We start from the raw sequence: 19,174 nt of genomic DNA, 5'->3' as shown, positions 1-19,174 counted from the left end.
GGAGGGTGACGCGGATGCGCCCCGGGCCGCCAGACTGCACAAGGACGTCGAAGACGCCCGCACTAACGGCGCTGGAGGTAGAGGAGGAAGGCTGGAGAGACATCTCTCTCTCTCTCTCTCTCTCTCTGTGTGTGTGTGTGTGTGTGTGTGTGTGTGTGTGTGTGTGTGTGTGCAGGCGGGAGTATCTGTCACTGTCAGCACCGTACAAAAAGAGAAAAGAGCCAGGGAATGGTACAGTAGGGCTTAGAGAGTGAAGGATAAAGAAGAGAAGGTAAAGGAGGAGGGGAGACCTTATTATATACACCTCCCTACGCACCTGCCTACGCAAAGATCCCACACCATTCCGGCACAAAACCCCGCACGAAACAGTTTGTACACTGCTAAATCACTCACAAGGCAAGCGCACAAAGGCTAGACAACAATAGCCCAAAACGCTCTACACCATTCATAGAGCTATCCACATGGCGCAACTAGCCTATCTTAACGTACGGCATCACTGAGGCAAGTCCTAACAAATGGGGTGGAGTAAAGGCAGAATGTAATTAGATAGACCTACACAGGCAGAAGGGAGGTAACGCGTACGGAAGGCAACTCTTTGGACAAAAAGAAAAGTTGCCAGTGTCTGTACGCAGCAGCAGCGTCACAGTCTGGATACGAGCGATCGCGCACGAGCAGGATCACGTATCTCTGTCACATGATGCTTGTGCGCGAACCTCTGTGCGCGAACATCTAGATATCCCCCTTTTCCTCCGTACGGAGGAAAGACAAGAGCAATAGAACCAGAAACATGTTGCCCTCACCTTACCTACCTCGTACGCTGTGCACACCGTACACCACTCTTACTCCTGCTACTTAAGTGCTCATACCATAAGCAGCTAGCTGTCGGAGCCCATTCAACATTTTATGTATTAATTATAAAACTATTAACTAAGGTTTAAGCTTACTTAACTAGGCAGTAGTATTACTAGATAACTTTTATAAAAAAAAAAGCATAAAAGAAAGTATAGTATTTAAAGACATTATAAATATAAATTAGTAAGTTTCTAACTAGATATAAAAAAGCTTAATTATAATTATATTTTAGAATACGCTAGATATGCTTCTAATTTATAATTAAAATATACTTACACTGCTATTTATGTCTTCTACTTCTTATTATAGGGCTATTACCTTTTACATACTAGCTTTGTAGCTAAAAGTTAACCTTACATATATAAAAGTTAAGCTAGACATAAAAAAGTTAAGCTGGATATAAAAAAGTTAAAAGCTAACATAACACTTTCTACTTTTAAGCGAGTTTTTAGCGTGTATGAACTGTACGCACGCGAAACCTGCAATCCCACTCTTCTCTGTCTGGGATAAGCGCTCTCTGAATCCTGCATGACGGGACACATTGAGGACCTCCGAAACCACGCTTCTCGACATTCCTCGCCACTATTAGAATATTTAGCCTGATACCACCCCGATGAAATCGTCGACGCGTGCACGAAAATCAGTCGCATTTACCCTCAAGCCTCAGATTCAGACCATCGCACCAACAGCATGTGTACGCGCAGGCGAAGAGGTCCCCTGAACATGGACAAGAAGGTTTATGAAGGATTTAAGAGTGACGAAGTCACGGATGAGATGCTCGATGAAGCCGCGAAGCTCTTCTCCGAGAATTATGGCGTTTGGGGCGAACATGCGGCAGAGCGAATGGGAAAGTTTGCGAAAGCAGGTAGGTATTCCGTGTCACAAGTTGTGCTACTAAACTGACCATCGCGATTAGGTCGTCCCATTCGGCTAAGCAAAGAAAGGCTTCAAAACAAATATCTCCCCAGCAAAATCTCTTCATATGTTAGAGTCACCGTTAACGGTCATCTCGCTGGTAACGCGTTCGCCTGTCGATGGTCTGTTGATGGCAGGACTATTTGCTGGATCACTCAGTTAGTCGTTCACCGCGACTACCGTGAACGTGGACTTGCTGCTGGACTTCTCGACGAGGTCAGACTAGATGGGGACGATGTTTACGGTGTTATGAGCTCCCATCCAGCTGCTTGTCTAGCTGCGTCAAGAGCATACAAGAGTGAGTGCATGCCACCGTCCTTGAATCTGATTACTCACCTCCACCAGGGCCGATCGATACTGCCTCACTCGAGTTCATGAAAGACAACGCACAATCGATAATAAAAGCCTCGCCAGTAGGTTATGTTCGGGATGCTAAGCTACAGGGTAAGCTTTTTGGTTCTGAAGATACTAGTGGTCTTGTGTCTAGTGTTGATACTGGATTCTTCGTCGACCATGAAGAGCCACTTGAAGCATTAGCATGGGTGCGGGAGTCGATGGACTGGCCTTTGGGTGAACTTTTAGATGGCCATGAATTTATTCTTATTCTGCAAGCAAGGCGTCGTTCTCGGTCTAGGTCTAATTCATTGCGCCGGAATGCTACGTCTTGAGCCCAAGTGGTCCGAGCTGCAAATGCCATATGAACGAAGGGGCAATGTCACGTTTTTTAACTAATGAAATTGAATGGAGGTAATTCTATCGAATTGGTTTCTGACCCCTGCAGTAAAGTACGGTGACCGCGATTTCGATAGAGCCTGCTACGAAATCGGAATCTGGATTCTTCTCTCCTGGCTCAGGGACACTGCTGGGCGCCTTGGAATCATCAAAAGCAGGGCTCTTATGGAAGTTCAGAATTTTTCATACCAAGAAGTTTGCCGTCTTGCCTTCAAACATGTTATGACACTTTCCATGGATTTCCACAGCAACAAAGATTCCGCAGAGATCATTAGAGCTGTTGAACAAGGCAATTCAATCAATGACCTTGCAAAATTATTCCTCCTCAAAATACCTCCCGTTGTCGTTGACCTTGTCGTGGCTGTGTGCTATGTTACATCTCTATTCGATGAGTATGTAGCCTTCACGACCCTCATTGTCGGCATTTCATACGTGTGTATTACGATCAAGCTCACGAACTGGACACAGCTTCGCCGGCGAGCCTACAAAGAGACATCCCGGGCTGAGAGCAACGTAGTGAATGAGTCTCTTAGGAACTGACAGACGGTTTTGTACTTCAACCAGGTTGAATCAGAGAAAGATCGTTACTCCAGAGCTGTTCAGGACTCGCTCAATGCTAAACGGGCGTACCGAAACTGGATGAATTCGGGAAATGCAGTTGAGGCACTAATCATGTTCCTGAGTTTACTCAGCGCCTCACTCCTCGCGATACGAAAAATTTCCTCTGGGGATGCCTCAACTGGCGATTTTGTCACCCTTGGATCTTTCTGGGCAACGATGACGTACCCTCTTGAGATGATAGCATGGCCCCACTCTAACATGACATCAATTTTCATCGACGCAGAACGCCTGTTACAGTTGCTCCGCACGAAACCGTCAGTTTCAGATCAACCGAACTCATACGAACTCGAAGTATCCACCGGGAAGATTGAGTTCTGTAACGCTGAGTTTTCCTATAGTTCAACAGGGAAGAAAATTCTCAATGGTATCAACTTTGAGGCGACACCCGGTAAGACGGTTGCCTTCGTTGGTAAGACGGGAGCCGGAAAATCGACCTTACTCAAACTGATCTGCCGTTTCTACGATGTAACGGGTGGATCTATCTTGATTGATAATCAAGATCTACGCGACGTTACTCTTAGAAGCTTACGGAATGTTCTCGGTGTCGTTCCTCAAGATCCTTGCCTTTTCAATCAAACAATTCTCGAGAATGTTCGGTACTCAAGACCTGGCGCAACAGATGAGGAAGTCATTGATGCATGCAAAGACGCGGCGCTTCATGGAAATGTCATGTCCCGTCCTGACGGCTACAATACCAAAGTCGGGGAACGAGGCGTAAAGCTTTCCGGCGGCGAACTTCAACGCGTGGCTATTGCACGGCTACTAGTGAGGAAGTCAAAGATTGTCATCCTTGACGAGGCAATAAGTGCTATGGACTCATCAACAGAGGCGCAAGTTCAGGAGGTGTTCCAGATGCTTCGATCTGGACGAACGATGTTTTTTGTAGCCCACCGGCTATCCACCATCATGGATGCGGATTTGATTCTCTTTATCAAAGATGGCGATATTGTTGAAAGAGGCACACACCAGGAGTTAATTAGAAGGAAAGGAGAGTACTTTCAGCTCTTGAAGCGTCAGAATGGGCGGAAAGAACAGAGGTAGAATGGTTAACAAGAACATAATCACCCACCTTTGCCGTGTGATCTAGATACATACAAAGACAAACATTTCTATGTAGACACCTAGAATCCGAACTTTTCAAGCGTCGATCCACCACGTTCGGGCAAGTCGTCGGAGACTTGATCGAGCGCGCGAGAATACTCTTCAAGCGAGCCAGATGGTTCCCTGATTGCTAGTTTATTGACCCATGCTGAAGCAGAGAATCTAGTCTTCTAGTCCGCGAGGAGCAATTAGTTACAAAGACTACGCATATCAACAGACCTTGCAAAATCCTGCACTGTTTGACGCAGACGCTGTTGCTGTGTGGCCATTTTTGACAGATGCAAGTTGCAGTGAAGGGATAGACGTTCATACGATCACGTATCAGCAGCTAGTCTACGCATATTCCACTTTGACTATCTTCAAATACTATGTGGCAGGGGCTCTGTACAGCGACTCTCGAAATATGTTCAAATGGCAATGTACAAGCATTCCCGCAACTGACTGGAACCTTACCACTACTCAGAGTTCTGTACAGTACATATCTGCTTGTAATTAACGTATTTACTGCGCCTCATGGTGTACCGGGTGTCTGCGCTAGGGCGGCGCCCTGCCGAATTACTGGGTTTTAGGGGAGTCCAGTTTTGGGATCCTGCAAAGACTGCGAAGACCGCTTAGAACACATGGCCTAATAGATGATAGTTGCAGTTAGCTATGCTCTGTGTAAACGCGGTGCTCCAGGTGTTATAGCTTGGCCTATCTGGAGCGTTTATAGTGAAGCTGGTTCGCTCTTTCTTTCTTGACTAGGACATCTGGTTCTCTCTTCTTCCTCTTCCTGGATGGCATTCCCCCATACATAGGGATTCACTTATTATACTCAGAGCTTCACTATCATAATGGTTGTGACACTAACTGTGCGTGAGCAAGAGTTTCTTGCAAGCAGTATTGCAACTATTGCAGCTATAGATCTATTAAAGGTCAAGAACAAAACTATAGAAGACAACTCTAGCAAGCAGTACAAAGCCAACAAGAACAGGCAGGGCCGTCAGTGGGGACTGTAAGTTCCGCGCCACCTGTTATACTATAACCTTAGTGGAGCTAATCTTTACAGGTTTAAGATGGGTTGTCCAGATGTAAGATTAGAGAGCACTAAAGACCTTAAAGACTTTATGCTCTTAATTAGGACTAGTATAAAGGGCAAAAAAGGAGATAATTACTACTTTAAACGCTAGAATAGAAAGGGTAATAGTTGTAACTAAAAGAGACAACTTACTGCAGTTTACAATTTAGTCTAGAACGCTTAGAACAACTTCTGCGCATGGTGTGCAGACAACAGGCACCTAATCTCCCCTAGAAATAAGGAACACATAACAAAGGTAAGACATGCACTAAGTACGCTAATATGCTCTTAATATTAATCTTGTCTAGTACAATAAGCGATTCCTTAAGAAGGCACTACACCTACAACTCTACGCAAGAGAATTAAAGTTCTCTGGCAAGTTTCACTACAGGGTCCTAAGTGTTTATTAGTGGAGACAAAGTCATGTTGTACACGCTAAACTAAGGGTGAGGTTTGTTTAGCATTATATAACTACTACAAATTTCTACAGCGCGGGTAGGATTAGCAAGTTTGCCAAGTCTGACAGAAGAGAGGACCCTAAAGAAGACTTAAAAGATGATGCTAAACGTGACTTAAGAGGATTACATTTCTAGGTAACTACTTAGCATAGCGTTTTTAGAATATTAGCTAATAATTATATTTAGGATGTATGCATGTTGCAATGTTTAACAAGGAGAAGAGGAAGACAGAGCTTTGTATCAGACTTACAAAAGATAAGAAAGGCAAGGGCGACAACCTACAGGACAGGTGATTCCTAGTTGTGTTCTCACGCGCTCTAATACTAACTGCTAACTTAGAGGCCACTGTACATTCTATAAAGACCTTAAAAGCCCTTTTTACTAAAACAACTTTCTTTTTTCTTTAAGCATGTTGCTTGCTAGAATGCCTTTTTAAGATTATTATTCTTTAGATAGGAAGAAGCTCCTGCAAAAACTCCTAAATATTAACATTAAAGAAGAGCAAAGGTTTGCTTAGATACACTAGAAGAATAAATTTCTTAATAAGAACTTCTTTAAATGTGCAGCTAATAATTCTAGTAAAGTTAAGAAAGCAAGTGCAGTCTATTATAGACATAATAAGGACTGTTACAGTGCAGGAATAGCTAATCCTCTAAACTTCCACAACATTGTGACGGCGTGTACCGCCTCACATGCTCTGCGGCATCAGCTCCCTCGCTTGCGCAACGAGTAGCACGCTAGTGCTACGAGTAGCGCCTTGGCAGGGGGCACACATGTATATTTAAACTCGCAGAGCAGCTCCTCTGCTCCTTAGTTTAATCTAGTTGAGTTACACCACCTCTTGCTTGTAGCTTGAGCATGCCGACCGTGACAAACATTAGAAGATTTAGGATTAATAAAGCTTATAAGTTAAAAACACATTCTGTCTATCCTTCTAGCTGCTAATATAAGATTAAAGATAAAGACTACTTAAAGTCCTCTTAAATGCGTCTTAGAGGTTACATAAAGGCTAGAATGTTCTTTAGGCACTATTAACCTAGAGAAACAATTAATAGCGCTACTAATTTCCTTAGACTAGAACAACAAGAAGACGTTCTTAAGATTAGCTAGCAGTTAAACATCCCTTATATTCCTAATCTCCTATAGTCTTTGCTAGCAGAAAAACTCTACAAGCTTTAACAAAGTTAAGCATATAAAGATTTACTAGAGTAGATAGAGAGTAAAACATTTAACTAAAAACTAAGTAAGCTAAAACAGCAGGTTAAATTACTAAAATAAAAGGAGTTAAAATAGCTGCAAACTAAGCAGAACTTTAGCAATGCGCTTAGTTACAAACATAAAATTTATGTTCTTAGCTAAGAGGCTTTATCCAGAGATGAATCTTTTTAAAGAGGTTAAGTTAAGAAGCGATATAGGCATACAAACTATCTTAGACTTAGTTGCCTACTACCTTTAGCCTAGGGAAGTTATGTTCTGGCCTAGCTTAGAGCCTTGTGCTCTTACTTAAAAAAGCAAGCATATAACTAGAGACATATATACAAATGTTATTAAACTTCTTAGTCTTGTATTTACAGATTGCTAAGTTTTACTTCTTATGCAACATCTAGATCTACAGCAAGGAAGGCTGAGAAAATTATTGTTAATCCTATATTAACAACCTAGAAATTTTTCCTGTATAGATTAATCTACTAATATATAGTAGAGTTTTAGCAGCTGCAGGATTTTGTGAGTGCTGCTTAATTAACCCTTAATTGCCTGCCTCACAGCAGATGCGTTAATAGACATGGCGCCACACATAGGCTAAACATTATATGGAACACTTTAGCAATCCTTGCGTTAGGAAAAGGTGTTGCTATAGGTTATTTAGCTTTGTTCTGGAATTTAAATTCCACCTGTATAACTATCACAGCGTCCAAATACCTAACCTTTGGAGTGTTGTGGAGGAGGGCAACAAGAGCGTACAAACTCCGAATCTACGCACTCCCAATCTCCGCGCACCACAGGTGGTTCCAAAAGAAGAGGAGAAGGACAATGTGAAATTCCAGTTTCATAACTTCACAGTTAATACAATGGCCATGGAATTAACAGAGCGACAAGGCTCGTCCTCGAGGGGGATCTCTGTCGCACGTGTCTCACGCGATATCATACCCATGTACTGCACTATTCACTCATTAGGCATAGCTCCTCTCTCGTACAGTATATAGTCAGCCCAGAGCTCTATCGAGCTCCTCAGACCTTACAATCCACTCGTTCAATCCACTTTGTTTGGATCTCACTACCTTGTCGACTCGCTTCCCATATGACCCCTCCTCAGCTCATGCAAGAATCTCACCCAAAGCGGAAATCAGCAGCTCATCTCAAAACGAGTTGACAAGCAACTTCAATGTCGATTTTGTTGGTTGTGGACCATCACCTAAACCAGAACATTTTAGCAAGCTTGTACTAAAAGCTGAACCGCTTGAGGAAAGCTTTCTCACTCGATCAAAAACTTTAGAGGATCTATATTTAATCAAAGATGGCAATCCTATGGATATTGATCTCGAGGCTGAAGAGGCCACTTCCGGGCCGTACTATTCAAGTCAAAACACGACAAAAACAGACAACTCTGAGATGGAGGTTTCGCCCCGAGCCATCCTGAGCCCGGAGTGCAACTTCATCAACATTAATGATCTTCTAAGTGCTTCCACTACCGGATATGTGTTGTCTCTGCCTTTGAATGGAATCAAAGAAGAGGCACTTGAGACCATAGGTCTGACAGGTATAGGTGAGACAGGTGTGAAAAACCTTTGTTTTATTGGAACTAATGGAGGCAGATGACCAAGAAGACAGTGACTCCTAAAGAGCCTATTAGAATGACTCTAGTTATGTTTCCCCTGGAAGTCTAATTTCTCAAGGCTTTAGTACTTTTGCCAATCATAGTGAGTATATGAAATTCTAGTATTTCCAGTCAGTTGGTTTAACAGCCCGTATAGGCGACTGTGTCGAAGAGAGAAGGGATGGAGAGAAGAACGGAATTGGTCTGTCAAAGTCATCAATAATCCAATTCCCCGTAACCTCGCTCTTTCTACCCCAGCCCATCCAGGTCAGGCTCGGTAGGTGAGTGCCAACATGTATTCCAGGCGTGACCCACTAGGCAGCACAATGGCCTGCGGCACGGTCCGGGTTGTAGGACGGGCGCATCGCCGCCTTGCCAGCCCCCTCACATAAGGCCAATCGCCTTGCGATCTTTCTCACATTATCAAACACGTTCCCGTAGCCGCGCGGCTGCGCCCCAATTGGACGGTTCAGAGTGAAACCACTGCTCTGAGTGTAGATTCTCCTTGATGGCGTGAACCGTAGTTAAGCAGCTGGTGATCCTTGGGGAACAGATATATAATATGTTCGATAGCCGTAGCCTGGCTAGATAGGTCAGTGCAGTCCCGTTAGGCTCATAAATTTATCATCCCAATTCGAAATACTTCAAAAAATGGCTAGCTCCAGTACTAGCTACGAGCTGGGGGACCTCGTTAACGGAGCCTGGACACAGTGCGCCACGGCGGCTGGCCAGGACTATTACAACAACAAGCAGACTGGAGCTATTCAATATGCAATCCCGGCTGGCTGGGAGGACCACCCCAACGTGAGTGCCAAAGCCTCTGAGGACTGGCGACTGAACCTATTTACCTGATCTATCTCCTAGGATACTTAGCCGCTTGATACCTCAAAGTCCTGGAGGCAATGGTGAGATTCTAGCCCCCCCAATGACTTAATGCAAATGCGAGAGCATCTGAGTAATGTTTTCGTTCTCCACATGCGTAACGAACGGACCGGGAGGATCACCCGCATTGATCCTAACCCTCCTACTCCTTGAAACTACCTAGATTTGGACGTCGTCAAAACTCATATTAAGACCGTCGAAGAAACACCTGACTCTCCTGAGTATCTGTATCGAAGGGTTATGAAAGCCGTCCTACAAGAGATTTTCAGGATATCTGAGGGATTCGATGTTACTCAAGAAGAGAGACGAGGACAACACGGGGCATCGTCAATCCTGGATTTTGCGGTGCTCAAAATTACCTCTCGTCCTGGGGGGAGTTTGTATACGTATGACTACTGTCTGGTCGAGTCCAAGAAAGCCGGGTCACCGTGGCCTGGGACGGAGGACCAGTTAAGCCTCCATTGCCAAGAGACGGACAACCCCCCTCGAAGGTCTTCGGCACCGTCTACGTTGGAATGCATATACAAGTATACACAGCGGACAAGAGGGCTCTCACCGCGAAGTCAGGTCGCATGCACTTGCGAAACGACGCTGACCAAGTCACCGGTTGGCTGAATTACATGAAAGAGAATCCACTCCCGTTTATATGAGCGAAAGAGCAATCAAGAAGCAGTCTTAAAAGGAAGCCTTTTATTATCGAATGTATGTAATTTCGCTGCGGATAGCCTAGTGAGAATGCAGGAGATTTACTCCAATAGTGGGCGCCAACGATACTTGCCCCCTGTACACTATGCCGCTCATATGAGGACCAAACCAGATTTGGGAGTCAATAGGAGTCCACGGTGTACGGGCAGTGTGCGTTTCTTCCAAAGCAATGCTGGCCTGGCCATCTCTCCACGTGAATTCCGATCCTATGCCAAGCAAACAACCAACTCGAGCCGGCTCAACAGGCCCTACAGATAGATGGCTTAGTATAACATCCTGGACCTCAGTAGGTATCAAATGCAGTCGAGTTACCGAGGGATTTGTAGTTGCCCAGACGAGATAATCTAATGCCAGATCTGGGGGAGAGGTAGTACCATTGAACAGCGGCTCTGGTCGCGTATGCTCAAGTCCCGCTGAGCCACCAAGCCGACAGAGCATGATGTATTTCATTGATAAGACGATATAATCTGGTTTGGCAGGTCTAGATTTCGCCATCTTACCAGTCTTAAGAGCTTGGGACGCCGCGTGATTCTGCGCCGTTGATAGCCCTTCTTGAACGGTTTGGCAGACTACGAGATGGACGCCACCGACAAGCGCAATATTAGTCGTGAACGGTTCCCATTCTGGAAGCATGGTGACCCACACGAAGTGACCTCGCAGACCACCACCACGCTCCTTAGTCACCTCACGGACTTCGAAATCAAGGCTTGAGAGTCGGATAACCCCACGTGCCAGCACGCGTGAAGTCGTGTCGTTCCAGCTCCGCCGAAGAATGTGCCTCCACTGGTGGCTAAAATCTCGGAGTAAACGATGAGTAAATGTCCGAGTTTTCTCAGAGACCTGGACTTCCGGCTTCCAGAACGTTGTAGGAAGAGCTCGTAGTGTAGGCATTGGAGAAGAAGGCGGGCTTAACGGTTTAAGGTCGTCTAGAGTTGCGGTGCGCTGTCGAAGAACTCGGAGCGGTGTCCTTCTAACCCCGCTCCGATTAGCACAGAGCAGCACATCATGTTCGATGTCGAAGGTCCACGCAGTCTGATACATGACTTGACGGAAATCTCCAAATGGATTGGTCGTGTCGTACACCTTTTCCCATTTAAATTGGAGTTTTGCATGTAAGGCTTCGAACATTGCGCCTGGGCATACTCATTAGCACTGTGTTCGTGGTGAGTCTGCTAAGCGCCATATAGCCGACCTTTTTTTAACCCGTTCAAAATATTTGCAAAGCGCTGCAAGTATTCTACATCCTCACCCTTAGACCTCGAACATCCAACCAGAATTGTTGTTGTTTCGCGTTCCAGGCTGGATACTGCGAATGTGGGGGGATTGCGCGACAGAAGGTACACCAGAATGTCGCCTGACATTATCGCGGCAAGGTGAAGGTTGCATGTGAGCAAACCGAGCGCAGCGCGAAGGACAGGAAGCCCATGCTGTCTGTCACGGGACTGCTGGAGTGTGATGACGAGGAGGCGAATGGGAAATAAGAGGACACGCAACCTGATGCCTCCAGAAAAGAATCCTTCTCGGTCGTGCTTGCTACGCCGTGGTTTAGCTGGGCGGCTTGCTTGATGCTCTCCCCCCAAGCATCTGCACTTTACATTGCGCCTACAACTCCCGTTCTCTTTATGTCCTGCACACCACGATCGCAAGCTTGCGGAATGCAGTAAAAAGCACGCAATTGCGATCTTCGATATGCGCTCCCTTTCTTCATCTCCATGAAGCCTCTTACCGTGCGAAACAAATATCAGCTAGACCTTTGATTAGGCCATGGCTTGTACGGCAAAGGTTTTTATTGCTGCGCTGCCCCTTTGGCTTGCTTCAGCTGTCTGTAGGAACGTTTTGCTATTGAGACATGAGAACGTTGTCTCTCTTTGCCATGAGGCTATAATCATAGCAGCTGCATGAACTGAGTCTTCTCAAACACGAGATATTTTGGTCGCTTACTGTCTAGACATAAACTTGTGAACGTTGGGAGAGGCACGTTATTTGAGGACTAAGTCGTTGCACCCAAAGAGAATCTCACCCTTTCCATCTAACTTCTTCATTACTCGGGAAATATCGTTATGGCACCCCTCTGATATAACTGATATGTAGCCTGTATTCTCCTCATTCAGGGAATCAACCGGTATCAAATGCGCCTGACATGTATGATCACAAGTCGCCAAGGTTGCTGAAAGCCACATTCACCTATGACTTATTGCCACAAAACCAGGTGCCTCGAGGTCATCAGACGTGGCCGCAGATCTTATAGCTTCCGGGGTAAAATACCCTCCATAAATATCCGTCCATAGACGCCGCGATAGCCTGCCTGTGGTTGTTCAAGTTCCACAATGTCTGCATTTCTATCCGTCGCACATTTTATCTCATAGATGCTATCATGACTGAGTTTGAAATGCTCGTCAGTATATTTAGCATCCATCTCTTGGAGGCAGATGAGTAGGAACATTGGTACCCTGGTCGTGTTTCTTAGGTATCTGATTTTATCGCAAAGGCGTGAGAAAGGGTTTCTCGAAATTCCACAAACCATGGCGTAATGTTCATCTAGGCATTAAGAGTAAAAGCGCAAGAATACGACCAACCTGCGATATCGGTCGCTTGGAAAAAAAATCCTTATTGCTACCGAAATAGAAGTATATATAGAGTATACTAAAAGGTATTGTCGTAACGTCCGTCCCTGAATCATGGAACCCCACTGTACCGGAAAATACGAAGGGTACTATGACTTTAAGCCACTATAACTCTACACATATGTTGATATTGACAAGAATTTTGTATAAGCTGTGTGCTGTAGCTGCTTTTAAACATCCTAGACCACTCCTACCTATATATTACATTGCATCGTCGCCTTCCCGCCTGATTCGCAGAGAGCCTCCTTCTATAGTATAACAGGCTTCCCTCACTACAGAACTACTGTTAAGCTCTTACTACCCTTTGTGCTTATAAAAGGATCTTATTTATGCCTTAGAGCCTTGCTACCTGGCTAAGAAGTTGTTATCAGCCTTCTGTCTGCTGTGGCGCGCAATTTAACGCAGGGTTGCTACGCGGGTTTGCAAGGACCTCTGATCAAAGCGAGAACTAATCCTGGCTCGTGCAATACGACCCCGCACATCTCACATTATTGTTTTAGTGTACTCTACTAGTGATAACTATTAAGCCTGTGGCTGTGTAGAGCCTTTCCCTATCTAGCGAATGCTCAGAATAACATAAAATCCGATTCTGGAACGAGAGCAGAGTTGAGGTTCTGGAGGCTCTGAGCAGAACCTGTTCAAATCCCCGCCTCATAAAATCAAGGCAACGCCAGGCACGGCAGAACCAGTTCATGTAAGCAGGTGGGGGTAGGCTGTAGATGATTCCAGTCTGTATGAGTGTGTGTGTGAGTGATCAAGCTGAGATAACGTTACCGGTGTAGTGGATGATGGAAGCAATGCAGTATCATAGCCCCGGAGGCGCAAACTAGCACTTTTTCTCGTAAGCTCAGCAGTCAAGAAGGGTCAGTTTACTCCAGCCTGTGGCATATTGGTTATAGTTCACAACTCTTCCGTCTAGCTTTTAAAGCCGATTATTTCGTACAGCAGTGTTCATATTATCCTGTATTTTCGTTAACCCTGATGGCGAGAGCTGTGGTTCTTAGCAGATAAGCGACCTGCCATACTCTTGTCGCTTCACATAGGTTGCTGCGCTTTAACACCCAAGACCCTATTCCTACGGCTTGCGCCTATCGGACTCCTCGGCAAGCAATGCGTCTTTAAATACGTAGCAAGACCGGCGGGTTTCAGCCATAGTAAGACTTAGTAGGTAACGATACAGTCTCTTCTTATGCAATACTTTCACACACTTGGGAAGACAGCCGAGAGCCACGGTGAACCTGGACATTCAATCAAATCTAATTTGTATCAATTCACCAATTGGAAGATTTGACAGGAGATGTTCTAGGAGAACTTGAGACAATTCATTGCTTGTATAGAAATCAGAACCATTCGTTTGACAGGTAGAAAAGAGGAATAACAGCTATATATCTAGTGCTGCTTAAATTAGTACATGAGCTATATACCACCTGTATAAGCGACCCAGGTGAGAGTGAAAGCCACGTGATATGCTCGTGAAAGAAGGCACTGCTAAGGCTGTGCTACCTTGCTGCCTAATGCCCTCAAGTCTCCCCACGCCCAGCCTGATATCTCACCACAACAATGCACCTAAATTCGTAAACCCACCCACACAACGCTCGATTATGGCCAGGAAAGCGCACCGCAAGGATCCTTCGCCGACAGGGCTTCTCAACCTGCCAAACGAAATTCTCCTCGACATTGTTTCCCTCCTTTGCATTTCAGATGTCAGACGCCTTGGTAGGGTTAACTACAAACTTCACTTCTTTACTAGGGACTACCTGGTTCGGTATCGGTACAATGTCGGGCTTGTCGCCCTGCCGAATGAACTCCTTCTCGAAATCGTGCAGCACCTAGGACGTCAGAAAGATCGTAGTCGTCTCGCACAAGCAAGCCAGAGGTTTTACCCACTTATCATGGGCTATATATTTCGCTACAATGTGCGATACGGCGGAAGCAGTTTGCTGAATTATGCAGCCAAGAGGAACCTTAACAGAATGGCTCGAATGATACTACATCTCGGGGGAGATGTAAATACTCAATGTGGGCTCCGACTAGGGGTAATGAACGAGCGGTCAACCCCACTCGCGACCGCAGCTTTCTATGGGCATGAAAAGATGGTCAAGATGCTTCTGGAATCTGGGGCTAGTCATTTCGTTGACGGAATGAGGATTCCGCTCGCGGTAGCCATATTCAAACGACATGAGAATGTGGCTTTGATACTTTCTCAAGAGGTAGATTCCGGTGATGTGCCCCTTGGAAAGACAAGAGGCACAGTGTTGCAGATCGCGTGCGGGGCGAAACTCGTAAATTTAGTCCAATACTATCTGGAACGCGGATCGCAATCCGGAGTGCGTGTAAACGTCCATAGTTTGCATAACCGCAGCACCGCCTTATATCATGTTCTCCGAGAGGATTCTAGGAAGGATATTTTCATTAAGAGGGAGCTGCATGAAGATGTTTACCAGATCGTATTAATGCTCCTGCAGCACGGCGCCAATCCTGATATTCGACCTGAGATTCCTTTTTCACACCCTGTCACTGCAAGGGCTATTGCCTCTAGGCATCCAGATCCACGGGTGAGGAACCTGCTTTTAAAAGCAACGCCTGTAACAGCATCTCAAGAGGACCCCCTCCTGATTGGACGGCCTTGGATCTCGTTCGAAGATGAGGCTCTCACATTCCATAAGCTCCAGTCGGAAGCATCACCCTCTGGTGACAGCCGCTATGCTAAACTGTGGGATTTTCTTGAAAGTTCAAACTCAGAAACACTGGCTTTGATGGATGAGGATGGAACTGAATATAGAGGAACAAATTTTGAAGATTGCACATTGAACTCTTCGGATATTGCGGACTTGGTGGAGGGCGGAATGCAGGGGCTGAAAAAAAAGTCGGAACCTACCGAGCCTCCTCCCTTATCGTCATTCCCGCAACTTGGTATTCCAAAAGCAAGTGCGCAGCACGCTGCTAAGACTTTTTGGGCTAAAATACCGGCCCAGGCTTCCTCGGGCGTTAATTCGGTTCAAAAGCCCAGCATTAGTGGCATGGGTGCCATTTTACAGAAGGTGAAGCAGTTGGAGAGGCTGGCAGAAACAGAGCCGTTTCCACAACTGGGGCGACCAACCTCAACTTCAAATGATACTAGCAAGGATCTATGGGCCCGTTTCCAACAAGGTAAGGTTTCTCAAAGTACGAGCGAAACTCAGCGAACATCTCCACTCGAGGAAGGAAATGGTATAAGACGGTCTGTCAATAAGCCATCGAAGAAGAAGAAGAAGAAATGGGAGCCACTATTAATGTGATTTTGCCGTCACTCAACAAACGAGAGGTGGCTAACTTCCCGGAAAGTACCTTGATATTGGAGCAGTGCCTGGTGCCGATATTCCTCCATTGTAGGGCGAGGTCAAAGGTCTTCGAAGCCTTGAGTTTTGTTCATTGTTGCTCTAGGATAGCAGGCTAGTTAGAAGAGCTGAACTAGGTCGAATTTAGTGTTTCAGCGCACACTTGCCAATAAACAGAGGTTCCCTCAACAGTTATGCAAAAAACCAACTTTACAGCCCAGTAAACATAACAGAGAAGTATATTGGTTAAAGAGGTTCTTGAAACTATTTCCAGTCTCCACAAGCCCAGTATCCACACCGAAATCTCAATTCGAAGAAGGAAGATTCCAAATATGTTGAAACATTAGGACAAATTTCGGATTTCCTTTCTTTTTCATCTTTCCACTTTCCACCGAGAAATAATTACACATGCCCCTCGTCGCTATTTGGAACAGGTGGAATACGAATATAAATTATAGAGGAAAGGGCTCGATTTTGTGGCCTGGCTGCGGGTATATGGATTTGCTATTGCTCTTTCTGCGATTCCAGCCAGTGTCCTGCAGTTGGAGGGACGGAATGTCGAGAAAAGCATCGCTCTAACGATTGTGCCGAAGGATAATGCTGTCAACCGAAAAGGAATGCTAGGGTGGATATATGACTGTTCTCTGAAAGCGCGACGTATCCTAAAAGAATATGACCTATGTCAATATCGAGAACCGGTCTCTTAGAGCTCAACCTCCGAGCTCTAGAAATTGGTGCAAATGGCTCCAAACTTCATCTTATCTAACGGCTGCGGGAAAACCCCCGCGTCAATCAATCTGAACGCATCCCACTCTGCCGCGCCCTCGGTCTTGAAATTCCAGAAGAACCACCCTTGGGTCTTCTTCTCAAAGGCCATCATTTGGGCCTCGATATATCCCCTCGTATCATCCTTGTAGGTTTGCGGCCACTGAGTGATATCGTTTTGGAAGCCACAGGTACCGACGTAGGAACTTCCGGGATATGTTCCATCATATCGAGCACCCACACCAAAGCCGTTGAGATACTTGGCGCAGTCTGTCATAGCACCTGTCCATTCCCCTACGAATGTCCACTTGTCAGCGCCATTATAGGATTCGGCGTTGTTACAGACAGCTTGGCGGTGCTGCCAGGGTTGCATGGCGACTTGCTCGGGAGAGAACACTTGGTATTCGTGGTGGTCGATGGCAACATTCTGTGCGTTATTGTCTGAAGGTGTGAGGAATGTGTTCCATGTATTCGGCGGTTTGAATCCATCATGGAGGATGACAGGAGTATCAGAAACCGTTCGTACTTGACCAAACCCGTCGCGGTAGAATTGGCGAACGCCGGCTTCATTGAGTTTCACGATCAAGGGTTCATTAAGGAGTTGGATACCGATGACGACGTCTTGGTATTTGGTCTGAGCGTATTTTTCGGAGATGGTCTTGAGCACTTGGAGAGTTTGCTTTACCGTGTCCCCGCTTTGCCAGGTTGGGTTTGCTAGTCTTTCACCGGAGTTATCGTAGCCATTTTGCGAACCGGGGGCGCCATGAAGGTCGATGATTATTTTTAGTCCCAGACCCCTTGACCAGTCTATGGCTGCGTCGATGTAAGCGGCTGCGCCTTGGACGTACGGAGCTCCAAATGTATCGTATGCCCAATATCCGATGGGTATCCGGACGACATTGAAGCCTGATTGTTTGATTTTGTTAAAGTCTTGCCAGGTCGCCCATGTGTCCCAGTGCTTCCGTAGAATAGCGAGTGCGGCATCATGACCGAGCTTCTGGCCGAGAGTATACTCATCCACTACATCAGAGCGACCAAGACTTTCGAAAACGGATGGTGTAATCCAGCTAGATATGCGTTAGATTAACTTCTGCTACACCAACCCTCCCAAAAACTTGGGCTTTAGTATAAGGGAACGTTGACGTACGGTTCAAGCACTAGCCATCCCCCAATGTTCACACCTCGCAACTTTTCCGATCCCCAACTGAATGCAACTCCGCGTTTCTCCCTACAAAAGTCAGTACTTTGTCCTCGTCGATGAAAATACCAATCCGAAAGGTTTCATGCTCCAAGAGATCTTCCGACCACGCTGAGGGGTTGAGACTGGTATGCGCTAACATCCCTAACAGTCACTGCCTCTAGTTGTGGAGCGGATCATGTCGAACGATACGACGTGGAGTAGAATTCCTGCACTTTCTAAATTGGGACAACTTACGCTGGAGCAGTAAATGCGGATCCAAGGACTAGGGCCGCGGATATCACACGCCAAAATATCATAATGTTGCAATGTAGGTCAAGATGAAGCTGACGTTCAACAAGACGTAGTAACACAGTTACAGGAACAAGAATGAGAGAAGTAAACAGTCGCCAGCAGAATAAGAAGGAATGCTGGAATGCTGGGAACCTTGACGCACACCCTCGCGTAGGGTAATAAGTAAAGAAACTACAACGAATGACAACGATAGGCTGTGCGCGGAATTAAATGCCGGGGCAACACACAAGGATGAAGTCAAGTTTGCATGCAGGATCGGGGCAGACGACTGGTAGATAGGCTGACCGTTGGCTTGCAGAAAAAAAGCTAGATTGAATATTAGATGAAAGGATGACTTGTTCCCTAAAAGAAGGACTGCCCACCTGAGTGAACCCACGTGTTGACGAAAACTCGCTGTGAAACAACAGGACGAAAAAGAGAGAACGATACTACGGCCGCTGCAAACCTACCTGAAAGCTGCATAAAGCTAGCCCCGCAACTGATCCTGAACATGGGTCCACTGAATCTACAAAAGTGTGGGTCGTTATCAATAATGACGGCCAAAATTCATGTGCTTCGCCGCACAAACACCCCAGGACATCATGCGAGGAGTGGTGGCCCGCACCGCCATAGCTGGACCCTCCGAGGGAGGTTGTGGTGGAGTGGAGAAGGGTTGAGTGTGGAGCTCACAGAAAGGGGAGGGCACCGGCGTCATCAACGTCTCTAAGTGGTCCAGCTCAATGGGTGAAACAGCTTGGCCAGTTCGCGAAGCCCTCGATTCGACGGATGCCAAAAACAGGCTGAAAAGCTTGACGTGACGGCGAAAAAAATCCAGTCGCCATCTCGCTGCAGGGAACAT

General features: G+C 46.0%; 8 protein-coding genes across 8 annotated transcripts; 4 read left to right on the top strand and 4 right to left on the bottom strand.

The window, feature by feature from the left end:
- Window positions 1-1,393: 1,393 nt before the first annotated feature.
- Window positions 1,394-2,435, top strand: BDR25DRAFT_286592 (uncharacterized protein; the record flags this gene model as incomplete). The annotated part of the gene is made up of 3 exons (XM_033688263.1): window positions 1,394-1,717; window positions 1,769-2,065; window positions 2,113-2,435. The coding sequence occupies exons 1-3, from the start codon at window positions 1,543-1,545 to the stop codon at window positions 2,433-2,435; spliced, it is 795 nt and encodes a 264-aa protein (XP_033547967.1). The 5' UTR covers window positions 1,394-1,542.
- A 286-nt stretch (window positions 2,436-2,721) lies between these two features.
- On the top strand, window positions 2,722-4,161 carry BDR25DRAFT_325392 (P-loop containing nucleoside triphosphate hydrolase protein; the record flags this gene model as incomplete). Its single annotated transcript, XM_033692214.1, has 3 exons — window positions 2,722-2,862; window positions 2,893-3,012; window positions 3,064-4,161. 3 exons carry the CDS (start codon window positions 2,722-2,724, stop codon window positions 4,159-4,161), a joined length of 1,359 nt encoding a protein of 452 aa, XP_033547966.1.
- Window positions 4,162-4,927: 766 nt separating this feature from the next.
- On the bottom strand, window positions 4,928-6,596 carry BDR25DRAFT_355030 (uncharacterized protein; the record flags this gene model as incomplete). Its single annotated transcript, XM_033695396.1, has 4 exons — window positions 4,928-4,993; window positions 5,048-5,066; window positions 6,429-6,492; window positions 6,575-6,596. The coding sequence occupies 4 exons, from the start codon at window positions 6,594-6,596 to the stop codon at window positions 4,928-4,930; spliced, it is 171 nt and encodes a 56-aa protein (XP_033547965.1).
- Window positions 6,597-7,547: 951 nt separating this feature from the next.
- Window positions 7,548-10,083, top strand: BDR25DRAFT_355029 (uncharacterized protein; the record flags this gene model as incomplete). The annotated part of the gene is made up of 13 exons (XM_033695395.1): window positions 7,548-7,582; window positions 7,646-7,888; window positions 7,941-8,500; window positions 8,550-8,564; window positions 8,660-8,828; window positions 8,870-8,892; window positions 8,945-9,043; window positions 9,076-9,115; window positions 9,163-9,355; window positions 9,425-9,456; window positions 9,508-9,530; window positions 9,597-9,809; window positions 9,842-10,083. The coding sequence occupies 13 exons, from the start codon at window positions 7,548-7,550 to the stop codon at window positions 10,081-10,083; spliced, it is 1,887 nt and encodes a 628-aa protein (XP_033547964.1).
- Window positions 10,084-10,128: 45 nt separating this feature from the next.
- On the bottom strand, window positions 10,129-11,504 carry BDR25DRAFT_261554 (uncharacterized protein). The gene is made up of 2 exons (XM_033686706.1): window positions 11,331-11,504; window positions 10,129-11,271 (listed from the first exon to the last, which is right to left on the bottom strand). Exons 1-2 carry the CDS (start codon window positions 11,497-11,499, stop codon window positions 10,160-10,162), a joined length of 1,281 nt encoding a protein of 426 aa, XP_033547963.1. The 5' UTR covers window positions 11,500-11,504; the 3' UTR covers window positions 10,129-10,159.
- Window positions 11,505-12,816: 1,312 nt separating this feature from the next.
- Window positions 12,817-16,727, top strand: BDR25DRAFT_355027 (uncharacterized protein; the record flags this gene model as incomplete). The annotated part of the gene is made up of 15 exons (XM_033695394.1): window positions 12,817-12,848; window positions 13,134-13,274; window positions 13,364-13,456; window positions 13,514-13,540; window positions 13,566-13,758; window positions 13,829-13,916; window positions 13,983-13,994; window positions 14,048-14,123; window positions 14,199-14,234; window positions 14,288-16,036; window positions 16,087-16,168; window positions 16,228-16,299; window positions 16,354-16,513; window positions 16,545-16,663; window positions 16,704-16,727. 15 exons carry the CDS (start codon window positions 12,817-12,819, stop codon window positions 16,725-16,727), a joined length of 2,904 nt encoding a protein of 967 aa, XP_033547962.1.
- A 3-nt stretch (window positions 16,728-16,730) lies between these two features.
- BDR25DRAFT_30659 (glycoside hydrolase) lies at window positions 16,731-18,573 on the bottom strand. Its single transcript, XM_033690661.1, has 3 exons — window positions 18,280-18,573; window positions 17,992-18,072; window positions 16,731-17,911 (listed from the first exon to the last, which is right to left on the bottom strand). Exons 1-3 carry the CDS (start codon window positions 18,339-18,341, stop codon window positions 16,804-16,806), a joined length of 1,251 nt encoding a protein of 416 aa, XP_033547961.1. The 5' UTR covers window positions 18,342-18,573; the 3' UTR covers window positions 16,731-16,803.
- On the bottom strand, window positions 18,258-18,940 carry BDR25DRAFT_30699 (uncharacterized protein). Its single transcript, XM_033690756.1, has 2 exons — window positions 18,699-18,940; window positions 18,258-18,642 (listed from the first exon to the last, which is right to left on the bottom strand). Exons 1-2 carry the CDS (start codon window positions 18,826-18,828, stop codon window positions 18,398-18,400), a joined length of 375 nt encoding a protein of 124 aa, XP_033547960.1. The 5' UTR covers window positions 18,829-18,940; the 3' UTR covers window positions 18,258-18,397.
- Between the last annotated feature and the right edge of the window lie 234 nt (window positions 18,941-19,174).

The sequence above is a fragment of the Lindgomyces ingoldianus genome (genome assembly GCF_010093535.1).
Source record: "Lindgomyces ingoldianus strain ATCC 200398 unplaced genomic scaffold BDR25scaffold_15, whole genome shotgun sequence".
NCBI classification, from domain to species: domain Eukaryota; kingdom Fungi; phylum Ascomycota; class Dothideomycetes; order Pleosporales; family Lindgomycetaceae; genus Lindgomyces; species Lindgomyces ingoldianus.
This window is presented reverse-complemented; position numbering and strand designations above follow the sequence as displayed.